At 50.6% G+C, this 16,950-nt stretch overlaps 1 protein-coding gene across 14 annotated transcripts in view; it reads right to left on the bottom strand.

Moving 5' to 3' along the window:
• RALGPS1 (Ral GEF with PH domain and SH3 binding motif 1) overlaps nucleotides 1–16,950 on the bottom strand; it is a 255,617-nt gene that overhangs the window by 41,836 nt on the left and 196,831 nt on the right. For 13 of the 14 annotated variants that reach the window (XM_034664532.1, XM_034664533.1, XM_011221139.3 and 10 more), the window contains 3 exons: nucleotides 12,294–12,431; nucleotides 9,886–9,979; nucleotides 5,393–5,460 (listed from right to left, as the gene is read on the bottom strand). In XM_034664532.1, the coding sequence (XP_034520423.1) occupies nucleotides 5,393–5,460; nucleotides 9,886–9,979; nucleotides 12,294–12,431 (300 nt within the window). Of the gene's footprint in view, nucleotides 1–1,130; nucleotides 3,825–5,392; nucleotides 5,461–9,885; nucleotides 9,980–12,293; nucleotides 12,432–16,950 lie in introns of those variants that run through there. The other variant, XM_034664541.1, reaches the window with a different exon arrangement.

Here is a 16,950-nt window from a genome sequence, read left to right as displayed (position 1 = left end):
TGGTGGTGGTTTTAACACGTCCACAAATTCTCAACACTGCCCCCGTTGAGTGGTTGGGTCAGAGTCCCCTCTCCTTGGAACTGGGTGAGCCTATGTGACTGCCTTGACCAACTGAGTGTGGCAAAAGCAAGGCCACGTGACTTCTGAGGGGGTCACACAGATGCAGTGACGCAGCTTCCACCCTGCTCTTGGGACCTTTGCTCTGGGGGAACGCTGCCATGTAGGAGCTGACAACTGTGAGGCTGCCATACGGTAAGGAAACCCAGGCCACATGGGAGGCCATGCGTACATATGTGTTCAGCCCCAGCTGTGGCCCCGTCAACAGCCAGTGCCACGTGCATCCAGATGATTCTAGCGCCTAGCCACTGAGTCCCTCTTAACCTTCAAGTCCTTCTGGCTAAGGCCCCAGATACTGTGAAGCAGAGACAAGCCGCCCTGGCTGTATCCTGTTCGATCTCCTGACCCACAGAGCCCGTGCCTGTAACAGAATGGTGGTTCTGAGCCACTAGGGTCCAGGGTGGCTGGTTGTGCAGCGGTGGTACCCAGCGCAGCTGCTGAGTAGTGAGCTGGACTTGAGGGAAGGGCCCTCCAGCTCCCTGTCCCCTGCTCTGACAGCTGTGTCATGCTGTCCCTCCATCAGGACAGCATTGGAGTCTGCCCTGTATGGGCCATGAGCCAGTGATCCTGAGTGGTGGGCATGTGCCAGGCGCTGGGCTGAGAGCTTTCCCGGCACAGCCTCAGCCCTGGGAAGTAAGCCTACGTGAAGTATTTATTCCATGGCCGTGTCACCAATGAGAACACCGAGGCTCGGATGGAGTAAGCCATGGCCCAAGGTCCCACAGCTGGTAAGTGCTGGAGCCACGCCGTGAACTCAGGTCTGCCTGACTCCAAAGCAGGGCTTTTCCCCAAGAGGCAGTAAGACAAGGAAGACACAGAGGTATGTAGAGAGCAGGTCTGAAGGTACGAGCACAGAAACCCGAGGCCCATGCTGAGATTTTCCATGGCCTTGCTTTGCTGCCAAGGACTCTTGAGAGAAAACCTGTCAGTTGGTTCAGCCACATGGAGGTGGGGCTAACAGAATCTGGAAATGTCTTCATCGGTTCCAAGGCACACACAAACACCACTTGCCCTCTCTGGGGGTCAACGTTCTTTATGATTTTTGCTCTCCAGGAAAATATTAGTTCATTTATATAAATGAAACATTACATATGGGGGGGTGGGGATTGAAAACGTGGCATTCCTGGCCCTCTCTCTTCCATAGCCCAGAAACTGAGAAGGTTTCTCCATTTCCGTTCTCACAGTCTATTTGTTGGTGCAGAGCTGCCAGCATGGCCACTCCCCAGGGTGGAGAGCGGGCAGCTCTCTGTGGGGCGCAGGGGCCATCACAGACTAGAAGGGCATAGCCTCAGCCCGGGACCACACTGACGTGAACCAAGGCCTCTGAGAGACCCAAGTCCCAGCTGCTCCCAGTGCTGGGTCAGCAGGTCTCAGCACCTGAGGCAGGAGAGATGGTGACGGAAGTGGGCCCCACCGAAGGGTCAGGGAGCCCACCAACCATCCTGGTCTTACGCTGGCCTCCTCTGGCTTCTTCCTGTGCCACATCTCCTTGTCCCCTTACAGCTCTTGCTGCCGGTTTCCCTGCTAAAGGCCAAGCTCCATGCGGGCAGGTGCCTTGCTCCACTGGGTACCCGGCTCATTGCAAGGGCCCGTCACAGTAAGCCCTCGGTCTGGATGTCCTGAGTGCACGAACCAACGAAGGCATCTCGGGCCCTCTCCTTGGCAGGTGTGTGGGTGGGTGCCTGACTGCTGGAAAGGGAGCCTGGAGAGGTAGCTGAAACCCCCATCCCAAGGAGCTGAGGGAGGCTGCGTTCCTCCCATTCCTGGGACTGCAAGAGGCACATTCCTGTCCCTGGGCCGGTCGGGCTCCTGCCATGCAGCCTGGTCTGATTGCCAGATGGCGGAAGGCCTCGTGGGAGCTGCCCCTCTGGTCCTGCCCTCCGCAGGACCCCTCCGCAGCCCCAGGCTGCAGCAGCCCCCGCCTCTCTGTCCTCGGAGAGGCTTCGAGGCTGCGGGTGGGAAGCCAGGACCACTGAGTGCGTCGGAAGCCTTCCAGACACTCCCGGGCCCTCTGGTGATCAATGAAAACCTTAACATCCTGCTTCCAGGGCCGGAGCCAGGGCTTTGGAAAACTGGTGGAAAACACTCCTGTGAGCCGGGCTCACACCACTGTGTGAAAAGTGCCGCATCAGCACTTCCTCAGAAGGGAGTGTGGAGTCAGCAGTCAGCAGCCCTGGAGCTGCCTTCCAGAGCCCAGGGCCTGAAGGGTCCAGCCAGGAGCTCAGAGGCCGGGCTGAAGAGGCGAGGACAGGCGAGTGCGGCGATTTCCCCAGGGCCCCTGTGTGCCAGGCTCTGGGGATGCCAGATGGGGTCCTTATGTTGGGGGGCCTTCAGCGTGGGGGGGGAGGCAGACATGGAACAAATCTGCACAGATAAGACTTGAATCCCCACGGAGGGGGGGAAGAGCCATGGAGAAGTACAGACCGGCTCTGCAAGAGTGGAGAACGCTGGGTTGGCAGAGTTTCTGTAAAAAGCCAGATGGTGAATATTTTAGGCTTTGGAGGCCATAGGGTCTTTGTCCCAACCTCTCAACTCTGCCACTGGCACGGAAAGCAGACACAGACAATATGTCAACAGATGGGTGTGGTGTGCTCCGGTACAAAACCAGGGCTGGGCTGGATCTGGACCACCGTTTGCCAACCCTGGTGTAACAGGGGCCTGACCTGGGCCAGGAGGGTGGGGGTCCAGTGGGAGGAAAGCACCCCTGAGGCAGCGACGCTTCACGAAAAGCTGAAGGCCGATTCAGTGACGCAGGCACAATCCTCATAGTGATGACAATCACATCATCCTAGTGAAGTTACACTTGATGAGAAAGTTCTGTGTGTCAGGCACTGGACTGTTTCACACACGTGGTCTCAATAAATCCCCACAACAACCATGGGAGGGAGGCATTATGATGCCCACTTTACAGATGGAGAAACTGAGACTTGGCGGGTACGTCGACTGTTCTGTCTGCCCCCTCAGAAGCCGAGTCCTCCTCAGCTCAGCAATCTCTGGAGCTGGTGACCTTTTCTTTCCCAGGTCCCTCAGCCGAGAGGTGCTGGTGCCTCACCATTCTTTATATCATTCCCATTTCAGTTTCATTTAAGTCTCTTCGTATGAGCCAGGGTGTGGTAGGGGGAGCAATTCTCTTTCCTGACAGGTTTCTGACTGATGCTGGCAGTTGGTTAATTTGCTGGGTTTTGGCCTCACATAGCTAATAAATGACAGAGCCGATGGAGGGGACGGTGGCTAAAACAGCAAAGTCTGGTGGACCCTGGGGAGGCTGGGCCAGGGGCTGGGTCCTGGCTCCCAGGCTCTGGTTTCCATCATAGGCAGGGGTCAAAAGTCAGTACAGCTCCTCCTTTCCTGCCCGGGGCTCAGTGAGAAGGTCAGTTCTTGAGGCCCCCAATTAGCAGTGTTAGTTTCTGAGCTTTGGGTCCTGGCCCACAACCTCCGGCCTGGCAGGAGGAGTTGGTGGTGCTTAGTGGAGAACTGGGCTGGGGGCAGAGGTGGGGCCCTGGTCTCTTCTTCAGGGAGAAGGTAGTGAGGCAGGTGCTGGTCAAGTGAAGGGACGATCTGGGCCAGATAGATGCCTAGGGGAAGGGGAGGCCTCTGCTGCCATCTGACCTGATAATAAGCAGACTGCGAGCTTGCCGAATGGCTGAGACTCGGGAGGTGAGGCTGGCAGATGATGCTGCTGGGGCTGCAGGTGGGTGTGAAGGGCCCTGGGGAGGAGAAGGCTTTCTGAGGCTCAGGGATGAGGCTCCAGCAATAAGACCCGTCTTGTGCTCCAGGCTAGTGTGCACCAAAGGCCCATCTGGAGCCTCGGCCTGGTCCTTCCTTCCTTTCACCCACTCATCCATGAACCCGGGGAGGCTCGAGCATCCATACAGCACAAGCATTATGCCAGGTGCTGGAGACTCATCCAGCGGGATGAGCCTAACAGGAACTAAGTGAGGCCCAGTGACCAGACAAAGAGAAAAATTACAAATGGGGATGTCATCAAGAAACAAAGAGCTGAAATAAAGTCTCTCTAAGTTTAGAACGATGAGCAAGAGCCAACCACGGAAACACGAGGGAAAGGCATTCAAGGCATGTGGAAGGGGCCTGGCTGGGGAACTTTCCAGAGGCCTTGCTTCTCTCAGGCAGAGATGAGGCCTGAGTTTGGCCTGTGGATGGAGAGAGTTGCTAGACAGAGGCAGAGCTGGCCCCTCGAGGAAAGGCTAAGACGTTCCCTCTGCCATCTCTCTTCCTGTACTGTGCCTCACCCTCCTCACGGCTCTGCTGCCTGTCTCCCTGCTAAAGCCTAAGCTCCATGCGGGCAGGTCTTCGCCTCATTCCCCTTGGGTGCCTGGCTCACTCTAAGTGCCTGGCTCACAGCAGGCCCTCCCGTCTCTCCCTGCTCAGTGGCTCCTGCATGCAGGGAGAGGGAAGTGGGGACGGGCCAAGCGCAGCAGGGGCAGAAGTAACGGAAGCCTGCAGCAGGAAGGGGCTCTAGGAGATGAATCCTCTGGCACTGTCCAGAGGGGAGAAAGCAAGCCTGACTGTGGGGACTTCTTCGCACACGGGGAAGGCCAGAGACTTGGTTTATCCTGTTAAGGCACGTTAACCAGATAAGGCGGCAGAGGCCTCTTACTCAGACTAATCTGAAGGAGATTCAAGGGCAGAATGCTTTTTGATTTGAGCCCACTCTGCTCCAGAATTTTGGCATTACCTCCTGAAGAAACAGTCTTGAGTCGTTAGTGTTTCCTACCATTCCTTCTATGGCCCTCAACAATTGCTTTAGAATCCTGCACCCTCGGATGGGAACCCTGTACCGAATCCCTTAATCACTAGGGACACTGTGTTCCAAATATGTGAATAAAGCTGATGCTCCAGGAGGGTGAACCCTCCATGTCTGGAGGCACCAAGTCTCCAGGCATCCCATGCACCCCACCCCTCCAGGGCACATCAGCCCGAGCCCAGGTATCCGGCCCAATGCTAAGGGCCCAGGTGACTCGGAGAAGAACCTAGGGTTTTCTCTACCCTGTGCATGTTCCCAACCTGAGGGTATGATCTGGCCTCTCTTGGGGTTGTCGGGTCCTAGGCTCTTTCAGGGAGCCCCAGCCCAGAGGTGACCCACAGGGGCCCCACGGATTAGGGGGCCAGAAGGCTGGTGTACAAGGGCTGCTAGGATCGTGGAGTCTGCCAACCTGCAACTCAACTGTGCCCTTGATGCCACAGTCAGAGCCAGCCCTGGCAGCCATGCCTGGGCCATTAGTGGGTGTGTCCCCACTCGAGGTGGCTACAGTACCTGCGAGATCTTCCTTGGAAGAGACCAGTCTCGGAGAGCTGCTTCCCGGTTCAATTCTGAGTGACAGTCTGGAAACAAAGATTTTCACGAGATCAGAGGGGCTCTGGTGTATCAGAGGGGGACTGATCACATGTGTGCTTGGAGTCGGGAGACAGGACTGCTGCTAAGGGCTAGAGTTTCGGAGCCCAGGAGCCCTTTGGGGTCTGCCCCAGATCTCAAGACAAGCCTGGGGACTAGGGACGTTTATTGTGCCCATCTACCAGATGAGGAAACTGAGCAGCATAAAGGTTAAGTAGCTTCCCCAAATTCACAGGCTAGCAAGTGGCAGGGCAGGCAATCAACCCAGGACTGTCTGGCCTGAAATCAGGGTTTTTAATTATTATACTGCATCCCTTTCTCGGATGCCCCAGAGAGGCACAAGGCAGTGGACACGTTATGAGGACTGGCACCTCAACATTATCATTATTATTATTATTAGCAGCACTGATTAAGAACCTCTGGGTGAAAATGATGGAGTGAAGCCAATGCCAGATTCCCCCTCTCCCAACAAAACCAACAAATAATTATAAAGGCCCAGGAGTAGAAGAACTTACCGGCTGCAACTCATCAAGGAGAGGGGCGTGAACTAAAGCCATGAACTTCAGAAACTTGCAGCCAAGGAAAGAAAAAGGATTGTGGAGTCACAGCAAGAGGTGTGACACAGCAGGGCTCCTATCCTGCCCTCTGAGGCTTCTTGGTAGGTCTGAGTAGGAGTCCCTACCCTTCCCTCTTTGGAGTGGGACCACATGTTGGCAAGAAATGGATGAAATGGGTGGACGGCATGGTGGATACTCTGACAGAAATGAAGGTTCCCTGAGGGGGTGATTTGAAAACGAGGGTGCCCCTCTCTGGAACGGGATACAGCCCCCAATGAGGTGGAGGAAACCCTGATACAGGCCTTTTAACAGAGCCCGCGTGTCTAAAACACACTGCTTGCTCCCTGTCTCCTTGGAGTCTGAGCCCTGCATTCCCCCAGGCTACAGAAGAAGGGAAAGACAAAGCGCCCTGACCTCACCGCGCACAGGAGAAAGCCAGCCCACCTCACAAGCACGGGAGCAGGGTCAGATGCTGCCTCCCTCCATTGGAGCCATGGACAATCCAGATGGAGCTTCTCAAATGGGAGCAAGACAGACAGAAATGGTACAGCAGCCTAGCAAACATCCTCTCAAATAAAAAAGGAAAGAGAAAGGAATAGAGCAGTGTGCAGATCGTTCAGCCCAGGAGGCAGCCCCAAGGGACACAAGAAAATCCCCCCAAGTGCTTTGAGCAGGAGAACAGCTTATTTGGAACATGGGTTGAATAAAGCAAGAACTGAAAAATGAGACAATGACACAAAGGAGTAAGATGGAAAGGGAGACTGGGGTCCTAGCGGACCAAAGATCAGATGAATACCTAAGTAGAGACAGATCGTCCGAGTGTCTGGGAGGCCAAGACAGAGATTACAGCCACTAGGAAGAAGCTAGGGGACATGGAAGGCAGACAGTACCCAACATATGGATGCCTGGAACCCCTGAAAGAGGAAAGCCAAGAAATGGGACAGAAGAAGTCAGAGATAACCCAAAGAGTCCCTCCAAAATGAAGGGCATGCCACGTTGCAGGGAACTTTGGTACAGAACACACCACTCTGAGCCATTCTTCCTGTTGTGCCTTTGAACTCCAAGGAATCCTTCACCCACCAGGCAGATAAAGCAAGTCACTTACAAGAGGAAAGGATCTGAGTGGCTCAGACTTCTCTACAGCAGCATCTAGTGTCAGATGGCAACGGGAGCGGGGTCTGTAAGTGCCGCAGGAGAGGCACAGACGTGCGCGGCCCTGTGAGGCGAGGCCCCGTCACACATGGACGTTTTCACGAGGAAAATCAGAGCATGCAGGACTTGTAAAAACCTGCCCCATGGGGAAATCCAGCTAAATAAGGGAGTCCTTAAAATAAAGACTCCAGGAACGGAAAAGCTGTGGAGGAACACAGGTGGTAAGAGTTCAATCTGTTTAAGAACACTAACCAGTAGGAATTATGGTTCCCGAACATAATGCATACGTTATAAACTTGGACTGTGTAGTAATAATAACACGACTAACAAAAAATTGGAAGATGGTGAAGGGGAGGAGAAGGCGGGGGAGAGGGCTGACATTCTCATCTTTCATAACCAGTCAACTGACCCCGCGCACAGTGGAGACCTAGTTAAAACAGGACTCACTGACTCAAACCCTTCATGTTTTTCTTGACCTCTCTTGGTAATCTTAGAAGGCTCTTTTAGGAAATCATATCTCTTGTGCTGAAGAAATATTTACTTGAAGAGCAGCAATTCCTTACATTTTATTTCAGTTCCTTTTTCTGGTTAAATTAAAATACTTTCCATTAAAAATAGCAAGTGTAGCATGATCCGATTTTAATAAGTTCTATCATTCCATCCAACCATCTGTCCATCCTTCTCTGTGTCTCTATGCACTTCCTATGCATTAAAAATGTCCAAAATTATGTTCACTTAATGCTAAAGGCCATGCTTTCTAAGTGGTAGGAATTTGGGTAATTTTTCTTAAATAAGATAAAATGGACAAAGAGTGGAGAAAAACAAGCACTGTTTGGGTCCATGGCACAGTGTCTCCCAAGCAGATGGGGGCAGGGTGTCAGAAATGTTCCATCATCAGGTAATAACGAAGCCACTGCGCCCTTTTGGGTAGGGAACAAGTCTTGGGACGTGAGTTGGGCCATGGAATGTGGGTTCCTCGGCAGAATCACAAGCCCTGCATGTCCTGTGTCCCTAAGAGCCAGGGCCTCCCTGGGGAGGGACCCCATCCATGGTCCGGGCCCTGGGGGAGAGAGTACAGGCTTCTTCCCTTGCTTTGCCCACTTGGACCACAACAAAAGGCCTTTGTAAAATCCAGGCTGACTGGTTAGCAGTAAGCACAGGGGGTGTTCAATGTCCTTCAGAATGGAAGCAGTAATTACTCACAACCTGCAGCTTGTCCAAGGATTATCTCATGGTCAGAAGTATTTATAGACCATTTTTCTCCTTAAAGGATATTAGTGTTAATGAAAAACTGCTGTCTCTTTAATTGTACTACCGGCACATGAATGGAAAATATTATCCCAGAACCTAAGTGGGAATAATTTCACACTCCGGGGTACTCTTTTCAGGAACAGGAAATGCTTTGTAAGTAAAATGAGCTTAATTTGTGGCAAACATAATTTTAATGGTAATCTCTGGCCTTCATCTGTTATTGTTACTATTATGTAATAGATCACAATTTCATATAATACTCTGCTCTAACAAAATATCATACAATAACAACTAAAGACATTATGTCTGTGTTCCCTAAAATGGCTAATTATTAGAACCATCCAGGGAGCTTTGAAAAACACAAATTTCCAGGCTCCACCACAAACATATGGACGGTGATAAAGCTTCCCAGGTGACTCTGATTCACAGGGCAGAGAACGACTACTGTAGACATGGCCAGATGTGGAGCTGTTTCAACTGCCATCCCCAAGGTCCTAGTGAGCACATCAGGAGTGACTGGGGGTGTCTCTAATGGCCAGAGTTCCCTACCATTTTCAGTGATTTTGATGAAGACCAAGTAATCAAACTGGTATACAAAGCTGGAGGAGATAAAATACATATATATATTGGATAATGGGATTCAAAGGAACATGACACCTGAAGCAGGCAATTAAGATGAGATTCGAAAGAACACATGTAAAGTTGACATTTAGGGGTAAACGATCAGTTACTAGATGGCTGAGATCTGCCTTGATATATCCGGTCAAACGAAAAGCACTGAGACTCTTAGTTGGCCTCAAGCTCAAAATGAGCCAAGAGAATGTCCAATCAATGTGGCAGACAGAGTTGATCTGAAAAATCCTCCTTCTCCCTCTAAATACATAGACATGCTGGATAAATTCCCAGGTGCCACAAATGAAGAGCCCACTGAAAGCCAGAGCAGGGTGAGTGGAAGATGAGGACAAAGGGCCCACAGGGTTCTTCGTGGGAACCGAGTCTACTCTGAAGGGCTGCATGGGATGGAGATGGGGCGTCAGCCAGTGCCAGATGGCAAGAGTCCTGCAGAAAGCTGGGGCCACAGGGAGCTGCCTCGTCCACGAAACAGGCTCTTGGAGAACTCTGTCAGCCTGGAGGCATGGCTACAGCACTGTCCTGCCACCCAGCGCTGTGGGGGGAGGGGGAGTCACATGTGACGACCCGGAGCACAAAGCGGGTACCACGCAGAGCCGTGGAATCCGGTTCATGCTACCCATGCAATGTGGGAGAGCCAGGCCGAGAAGCTGACAGAACAATCTCCTCAGATCTATGGGGCCTGTGCATCTGGGGCCAGAGGTCACATTACATGCTTGCGCCCGTGTGTGCTGATTTACGGGTGCTGCTGCGGTGACCTTTTGCAAGCCCTGCAGGTGGCAGCTCACTGGTCCCAAAGGGCCAGGCGAGAGAGCGGGCACTCACTTGTAGTTGTCATCTTCCACAAACTTCTGGAGCTCTTCGATGTAGCGTACGGACTTCAGGTACTTCTGCACATGGGGCAGGGTTGTGAGGTGATCTGCAAAACATGGACAGAACCCACAGGCTTCAGTGTCTCCCCGTCCCCGAATGAGAAGTGTAGGAATCACTGATGCAATCTGCCCTCAAGGAGTGCCCCCCCACCAAATGGCTGGGCCACAGACCACATACCCTGAAGTCACCACCATTCCTTAGCTGGGGAGAGAAAGGCCTCCAGAACAGACCAGAGCTGGGTGTCTGTGACCTAAAACAGGTTCCGCTGGGGCAACTGGGCAAGCCTCCCACCCCCTGCATGACAAGAATGCGAGATGAATGAACAAACCCCATCCAGCCTGGTGCAGAGGTCCAACCCAGGTCCGAGCACAGCATGAGAGTCTGGCCCATGGGCTGGAGTTACTCCATCCTGGGAAGTGTGGGAGGGGCCTAGATTCCTGCGCACCTGTTCTGTGCCAGGCTATGCACCAGATGGTTTCTAGAAGGCATCTGCTTTAACTGTCACACTGCCTCATTTGGGGGAAATAATATGCCTGTTACACAGAGAAAGAAACTATGGCAACTGGAAAAGATCACATCATTGAGAAGTGGCAGAGCCAGGTTTCGTCCCCGTCAACGGACAACTCTGCCACATTGCAGCCCATCTCTTTCCCAGATGCCCTCCACAGACTTTCACGGTCACTGCACTCCAAGGGGGTCGAAAATCCTCTATGGTCCTCTCTGCCATTCCTCAAGGGGTGGGACAGAACAAGTTGAGGGAAGAGGTGAAGGCAGTAAAGGAGGCTGTGAAGAGGAGCTGAAAGGGGGTGGGGAGGGCCCCTCACTCTTGGGGACGTGTGTCCAGGTGCTGCGAGGCACTCCTGATGGCTCTGCCCCTTAACTGCAAGATTTGGAACAGGTCATTCTACTTCTCTAGACCCTCACTGTACTTGTTCCGGGGATAATGACACCTACTTCACGAAGCTGATAACGTCTGAGAAGATGCAGATGAATGAGGGTGACAGTTGTACAAGGATTTACTGAGCTCTAATGAAATGCTGGAATGTGCTAAGGGCTCTGTACACGTTGTGTCCCCATTTCTACCAATGAGAAAAACTCACACTTAGAGAAGAGGAAGTGACTTTTCAGCAGGCAGAGCTGAGACTGGAGCCTGAGTCCGTCCGACCCCAACGCCATGTGTGTAATCACCCCGCAGGCCAGCGGAGAGCAAGTGCTGATGTACTTGTGAAGGGAAAGAGCCTGGGCAGGGGAGGACTGCACGGGGAGTCTGGACCCCTCGCAGCTCCTCTGGTCAGGCCAGCTGATCTGGAAGTGCCCATGGAAGGGTTTGGGGCGGGAGGGATTTGCTTCTACAAGCCCACCCCACAGAACCCCACCCTGGCTTCCCTGTGGCCTTCCCAAATGGAGGCTGTTAGTTTTCTCACGCCCTGTGTACTGTAGGTGGGGGTTGGTTTCCGTCCTGACCCCCTATGCTGCTTCCACACTTTTATTCCTCCAGCCGCTGTGAAAACCCTGCTCCACAGAGGCACATTCCTTCAGCTCTGTCACCCATTCCCTTCTTCATTGCTGACTCCTCCCGGCCGGCACCCTGGTCATTCTTGCCGCTTCCTGGAGGACCGGGACACCTGGCTCACAGCTGCATTCCACACCCTAGAGTCCACCGTCATCCTGGGTGAAATCAGCAACTGCATGGATGGCCCACCCAGCGTTCTGACTTCTCTCTTCCTCAACTTCATCTCTGACAACTGGTCATACTTTGGATCTGGTCATGTGTGGCAGAGCCTAGCCAGTTTCTACCAAGTCAGCTCCCTTTTTCTTCTAGGCCCACAGCTAGACTACATGTCCTAGCCTCTCCAGCAGAAATGAGCACCATGTACAAATCTAGTCCATAAAACCTATTCTTGTATGATTCTCTGTCCTCTTGCATCTGCCGATGGATACCGAGTTCATTAGAGGACCCTGAGGCCATGGGACACAGCGGAGCCACAACGTGAAGGAACATGGGTTCCTGAATCTTCTTGGAGGACAGCTGCCCAGGGGCTGCCCACAAAGCTCTTCGTGGATGAATGCCCTGGGAGCCAGAAAGACCTGGCTCCGCATCCCCAGATGCGTGATGTCAGACAAGAAACTGAACTATTTTCAGCCTCAGTGTCCTGTCTGTAACACAGAGATGGGAACAACTAGTTTTCACAGTCTTTGAGGATCAAGCCTGTGGGTAAAGGGTCCAGCACACGGTAGATGCTCAAGATATTAAAATGAAGAGCTTTGTAGAGTTTTCTAGAGCTTTCTCACTGATAAGGTGCTGAATCCAAATTTCCGTGATGTAAGATTTCACAGTGCCAGCAACCAGGGGTACTAACCGTAGCTGCAGGAAACTTGTAAATCAGCGATTATTCGGAGAATATTGTTCATCTGATTGGATCTTTGTTCGTTTTCCATGATGCTGCCCGAGGCAGGATATGCAGAATCAATGTAGATTAAATCCAGAAGATAGATCCCTAAAATTAAAGAAGATATTTAGTAATGGTGGGCACTCATCATGAATCAGAACAAAATAGCACAAAACAGCACTGCTGTGCTCGAAGGTGTAAAGGGTGACTTACAGAAAACCGAGACACTATTCTGACTTCACTTCCAATCGTGACTACTACTTTCTCACACAGACTGCTCCACTGCAATCAAGCATCCGAGTGACAACCAAAATGAATGCTGGCAAGATTTTAGCATATCTAGTTCATACACTCTCCAGCCACAAGAATTTTTTCCTATAACCCAACTGGAAAGTAACAGGCCATGAAAGGGACAGATACCTGTATTTTTCACGAACCGATGGTGTTGGATAGATCTAAAGTGTCATATCCAGGACAACGCCCATTTGGACTGAATTCGGTTTTTTATTTGTTTACTTAGCTATGTGTCTATTTTTCTATCTACAGGCACACCCCAAAATCATAAATTAACTAAGAGACAAAAGAAGAAATAAAAAAAGCAACAGTCCTTGGTACAAAGAACTAAGGCTAGATAGAGAATTTTCTTGAGGGTACTTAGTAAGAAAATAACGTGTGATATGAAAACATGGCTATGGTAGGCCAGTGTGAGCCTCAGCACAGCCTCCTGGCATCACCCCAGCTGGGATTCGGCCAGCGATGGGAGAGGAGGACTGGCTGTACAGCACGATCCACACCCCAGGCTCTCTGGAGGCGTGCGTGGACAACAGATGGGATGTCGTCCCAGCAGCCTGCCATAAGCACTGCCACTACACCTATGATCCTGGTGGGCTGAGCAGGAGTAGGAATATAAAGCAGAATTCCAGACAGAAAACACTGGACAAGGGAAAGAGGAGGACAGATATTAACGAAAAGCACAGTTGACTGAGAAGATCTAATGACTGCAAATTTCTATGCACAAAGCAACACTGCATCAAAATATATAAAGCAAAAAACTGCTGGAAATGAAGTGAGTTCAACAAAGCCACAATCATAGAAGGAACCTTTGGCATGTCTCTTCCAGAATATGTGTGTGTGTGTGTGTGTGTGTGCGCGTGCGCACATGTGCATGCTCACATGCATGTCACTGTGTGCATGTGTGTAGACCTACAAAAATACACACGCATATGCAGATATATGTACACATCTGTGCATATGTGAATATTGAGTAATGAAGTTAACAAGATTGGTGTTATATAAATAAAAGTATCATTCTTTTCAAATACCCATGGAATACTTACAAAAATTGGTTATATATTAGACTATAAAGAAATGCTCAGTAAGTTCCAAAAAGTAAATGCTGTATTACCCACATTCTTTGACCTTACCACATTACATCTAGGATTTAACAATAAATATAGAAAGAATTCTAACTGATTAGAAAACACACACACACACACACACACACACACACACACACTCTCTCTCTCTCATAAGCCACTTTCAGGTCAAAGAAAAAGCAAAAAATACAAAACAAAAAACTATTTGAACATAATGTCAGTAAGAACACTATATGTCAAAATGTATGAGATTTGACCAAAGTGGTACTCAGAGGAAAATTTATAGCCTTAAAAGTTTACTATTAAATAACTACTAAGAATTATGACAAATCTAGTTAACTAGGTATTTAATATAAAAATTGTGGGTTTTTTTTTGCATGGATGGACAAGCACTACACTGACTCGTATGTGCATTATCTTATTAATCCTTACAACAACCCATTTTGTAGAGGAGGAAAAGGAAATGCAGAGGGGATGCATAACTTTCTCCAGGCCACACAGCTGGGAAATGATGGAGGTGGGAGTCGAACCCAACCCTGCTTCCCCAGAGCACAAACTTCCTGCCATCACAGTGGACCGCTGGTGCTGGATACCATGAGTCATTTGTCTGCTTTAAAAATAGCTACACATTGTTATGGGAAACCATTAAATCACAGAAACATATGCTAGCACTTCTAACTGGAGCCATTTCTACTTCCTTTCTTTCTAGTGTCACCATGTTTCCAAAATTTTAATAATTAGAAATAATTTCCCTTGTACGGAAGCTCCAAGTTGGGTAGGTTGAAATCCACAGATGGATTCTCTCTTTGGATCTTGTTTTTCCTCTCCCTCCTTAAAAGCGTAGTCTAGTTACTTCTCCAAGGATTCAGCAGAGGCAATCCTGAAAATCCCATTACTGCTTCAACCACAACAAAAAGTATCCTCTGGTGCTGAGCATGAGGTGACGGACGAGGGGACACGTGGCACCCCTGTTCTAGCTGCAAACTCTGTGCAGGCTTGAACCCAGGTGACTGAGTGGCAGAATGAAGGCTCATCCAGAAGCAGAGATGCTGGGGAGCAGGTAAGGGAAGGGGGGGTGGAGAACGGAGGCTTCCAGAAGCTCCACACCAGCTGGGAACGTACCTCTTAACCCATGTGACCCTGCCATCAACCCCTGAGGGTGGAGGAAAAAACGAAAGCTCAGAGAGATTAAGAAACCTGTCTAAGCCTCACAGTGGGTGGGTGGGATTGGAGCCCAGGTCCGTCTGGCTCCAGAGCCTGTGTTCTGACCTACTCACTAGCCCTCAGAAACACATGGGGAATCAGCTTTTCTCAAATAACACCCTCAGCATGGAAGGCTTGCTCTGTGCTGCCCTGCGAGGGCTGAAGCTGGCCGCTCTGCTTCTTCTCAGGTCCTTGGTTATGCAAAGGGAGGCCAGGAGATGCTCTCCTTCTAAAGGATGGCACATCATTTCTAGCCCCTGGTGCCCGCTTGCACCCCGGGGGGCACAGGGAACTCACTACTCCATAAGAGCTAATTCCCCCCCTCCACAAAAGACTCCGACACCTGTCTACCCCCCCAGGACCTGAGAGTACAGGCCAACACTGTGACATGCTGAGGACTGGGGGGGTCTCCCCCAAAAGGCCTGTCCCCAGCAACCTGGGCAGACATTGTGCCTTGGCAATGCCTGGACAGAAAATCCATCTAAACATCCTTTCAGTCCCCAAACAAAAACTGCCCCAAAGGCAGCAAATCTTTTACAGTTAATACTGTGCAAATCCAGGGAAATCTTTTCAGCGGCGTTATTAGCCCATAACTGGAAATATTTAAAAGCCTAAACCGTAATGAAATCATAAGCAGAGTCACCTCCCACTTGTCCTGTGCCAGCGCCGTGCTAAGGCCCCACGTACAGTTAGCGCTCACCACAAGTGCAATCTGATACTTATTTGTATCATTCATGTATTTAACGTCTGATTCCCCCATCAGACTTAAAACTCATCAGAGCAGGAAGTGGGTCTTGTTCCAGAGCTCGATCCCCAGCAGCTGGAAGAGAGCACGCAGGAGCTGCTTGGTAAACATTAGCTGAATGAAGTGCATGAATAAAGGCAGACTTTATGTAAGCCACATAATAACCTTCCCAAGTACACTACTAGCCTCGTTTTGTAGCTGAAGATAGAGACACCGAGAGTCAAGTGACAACAATAGTAAAATAAAGAAATAATATTTTCATAAATGTATTTAAAATTCAGTACTTATTTTGTCTCTTTTTAATTACTTTTTTTATTTGAAGTGTAGTGGACACACAATGTTGCATTAGTTTCAGGTGTACAACACAGTGACTCACAAGTTTATACATTACGCTCTGCCCACAAGCGAGGCTGCCGTCCGTCAGCACACAGTGCTATTACTATGTCATTGACTATATTCCTCATGCTCTGCCTTTTATTCCCGTGACTTATTCATTCCATAACTGGACATTTGTATCTCTCACCTCCTTCACCCTAAAATTTAATATTTAAAAACATTAATTTAATACTTAAATAAATAATAATAACAAAACCGAGCACTTACGACGAGCCGGGTCCTAAGCTAAGAGCTTCGCCCAGATCATGGGATCATAACAATAACACAGCTGCCAGAGAGTTTTTATCTCCATTTTTACAGAAAAAGAAACTGAAGCTGAGAGAGCTGCTTCACCTATCTGAGGCCACAGAGCTGGGAAATGGCCGAGGCAGGATTTGAACTCAGGTTTGTCCTGCCGTATTGTCAGGCCTTCGTTTACCCCAGTCAGATCTTCTGGTGTCCGGCAGCCAGTGAGGCAGGATGGGGGCAGAGCTGGACCCGGAGGTACCCAGGCTATGGCTCTCCCTGCCTACTTTCCCCTGTGGGGTCAACACTCCCCAAGAAGGCTCACAACTATACTCCGGCTACCTCTCCCGGCCACTTCTTCCATCTCCTCCCCACCGCTTCCCTGACACTCATCATGGCATATCTATCCCAGGTCCCATCGTCACTGGGCCCACCCAGGCCTGAAGGCCCTGCCAGCTCTGCCACATGACAGGCAGCAGAGGTGCCAGTGGGAGAGTGTGGGACTTGGAACCCCAGCCTTGCCACTTGCCAGCTGGGTGGCCTCAGTTTCTTGACTGTGACTGGGGGTAATGAAGGTGGTCATGAGGAGTCTCCTGGACGGGGGCTTGGACCACTGAGGTGCCCAAGAAGCTGAGCTGACCCTGCCTCCATGGTCAGGCCCCGCTTGGAGGAACATCGGGAC

Source organism: Ailuropoda melanoleuca, chromosome 7 (genome assembly GCF_002007445.2).
Source record: "Ailuropoda melanoleuca isolate Jingjing chromosome 7, ASM200744v2, whole genome shotgun sequence".
Lineage (NCBI taxonomy): Eukaryota > Metazoa > Chordata > Mammalia > Carnivora > Ursidae > Ailuropoda > Ailuropoda melanoleuca.
This window is presented reverse-complemented; position numbering and strand designations above follow the sequence as displayed.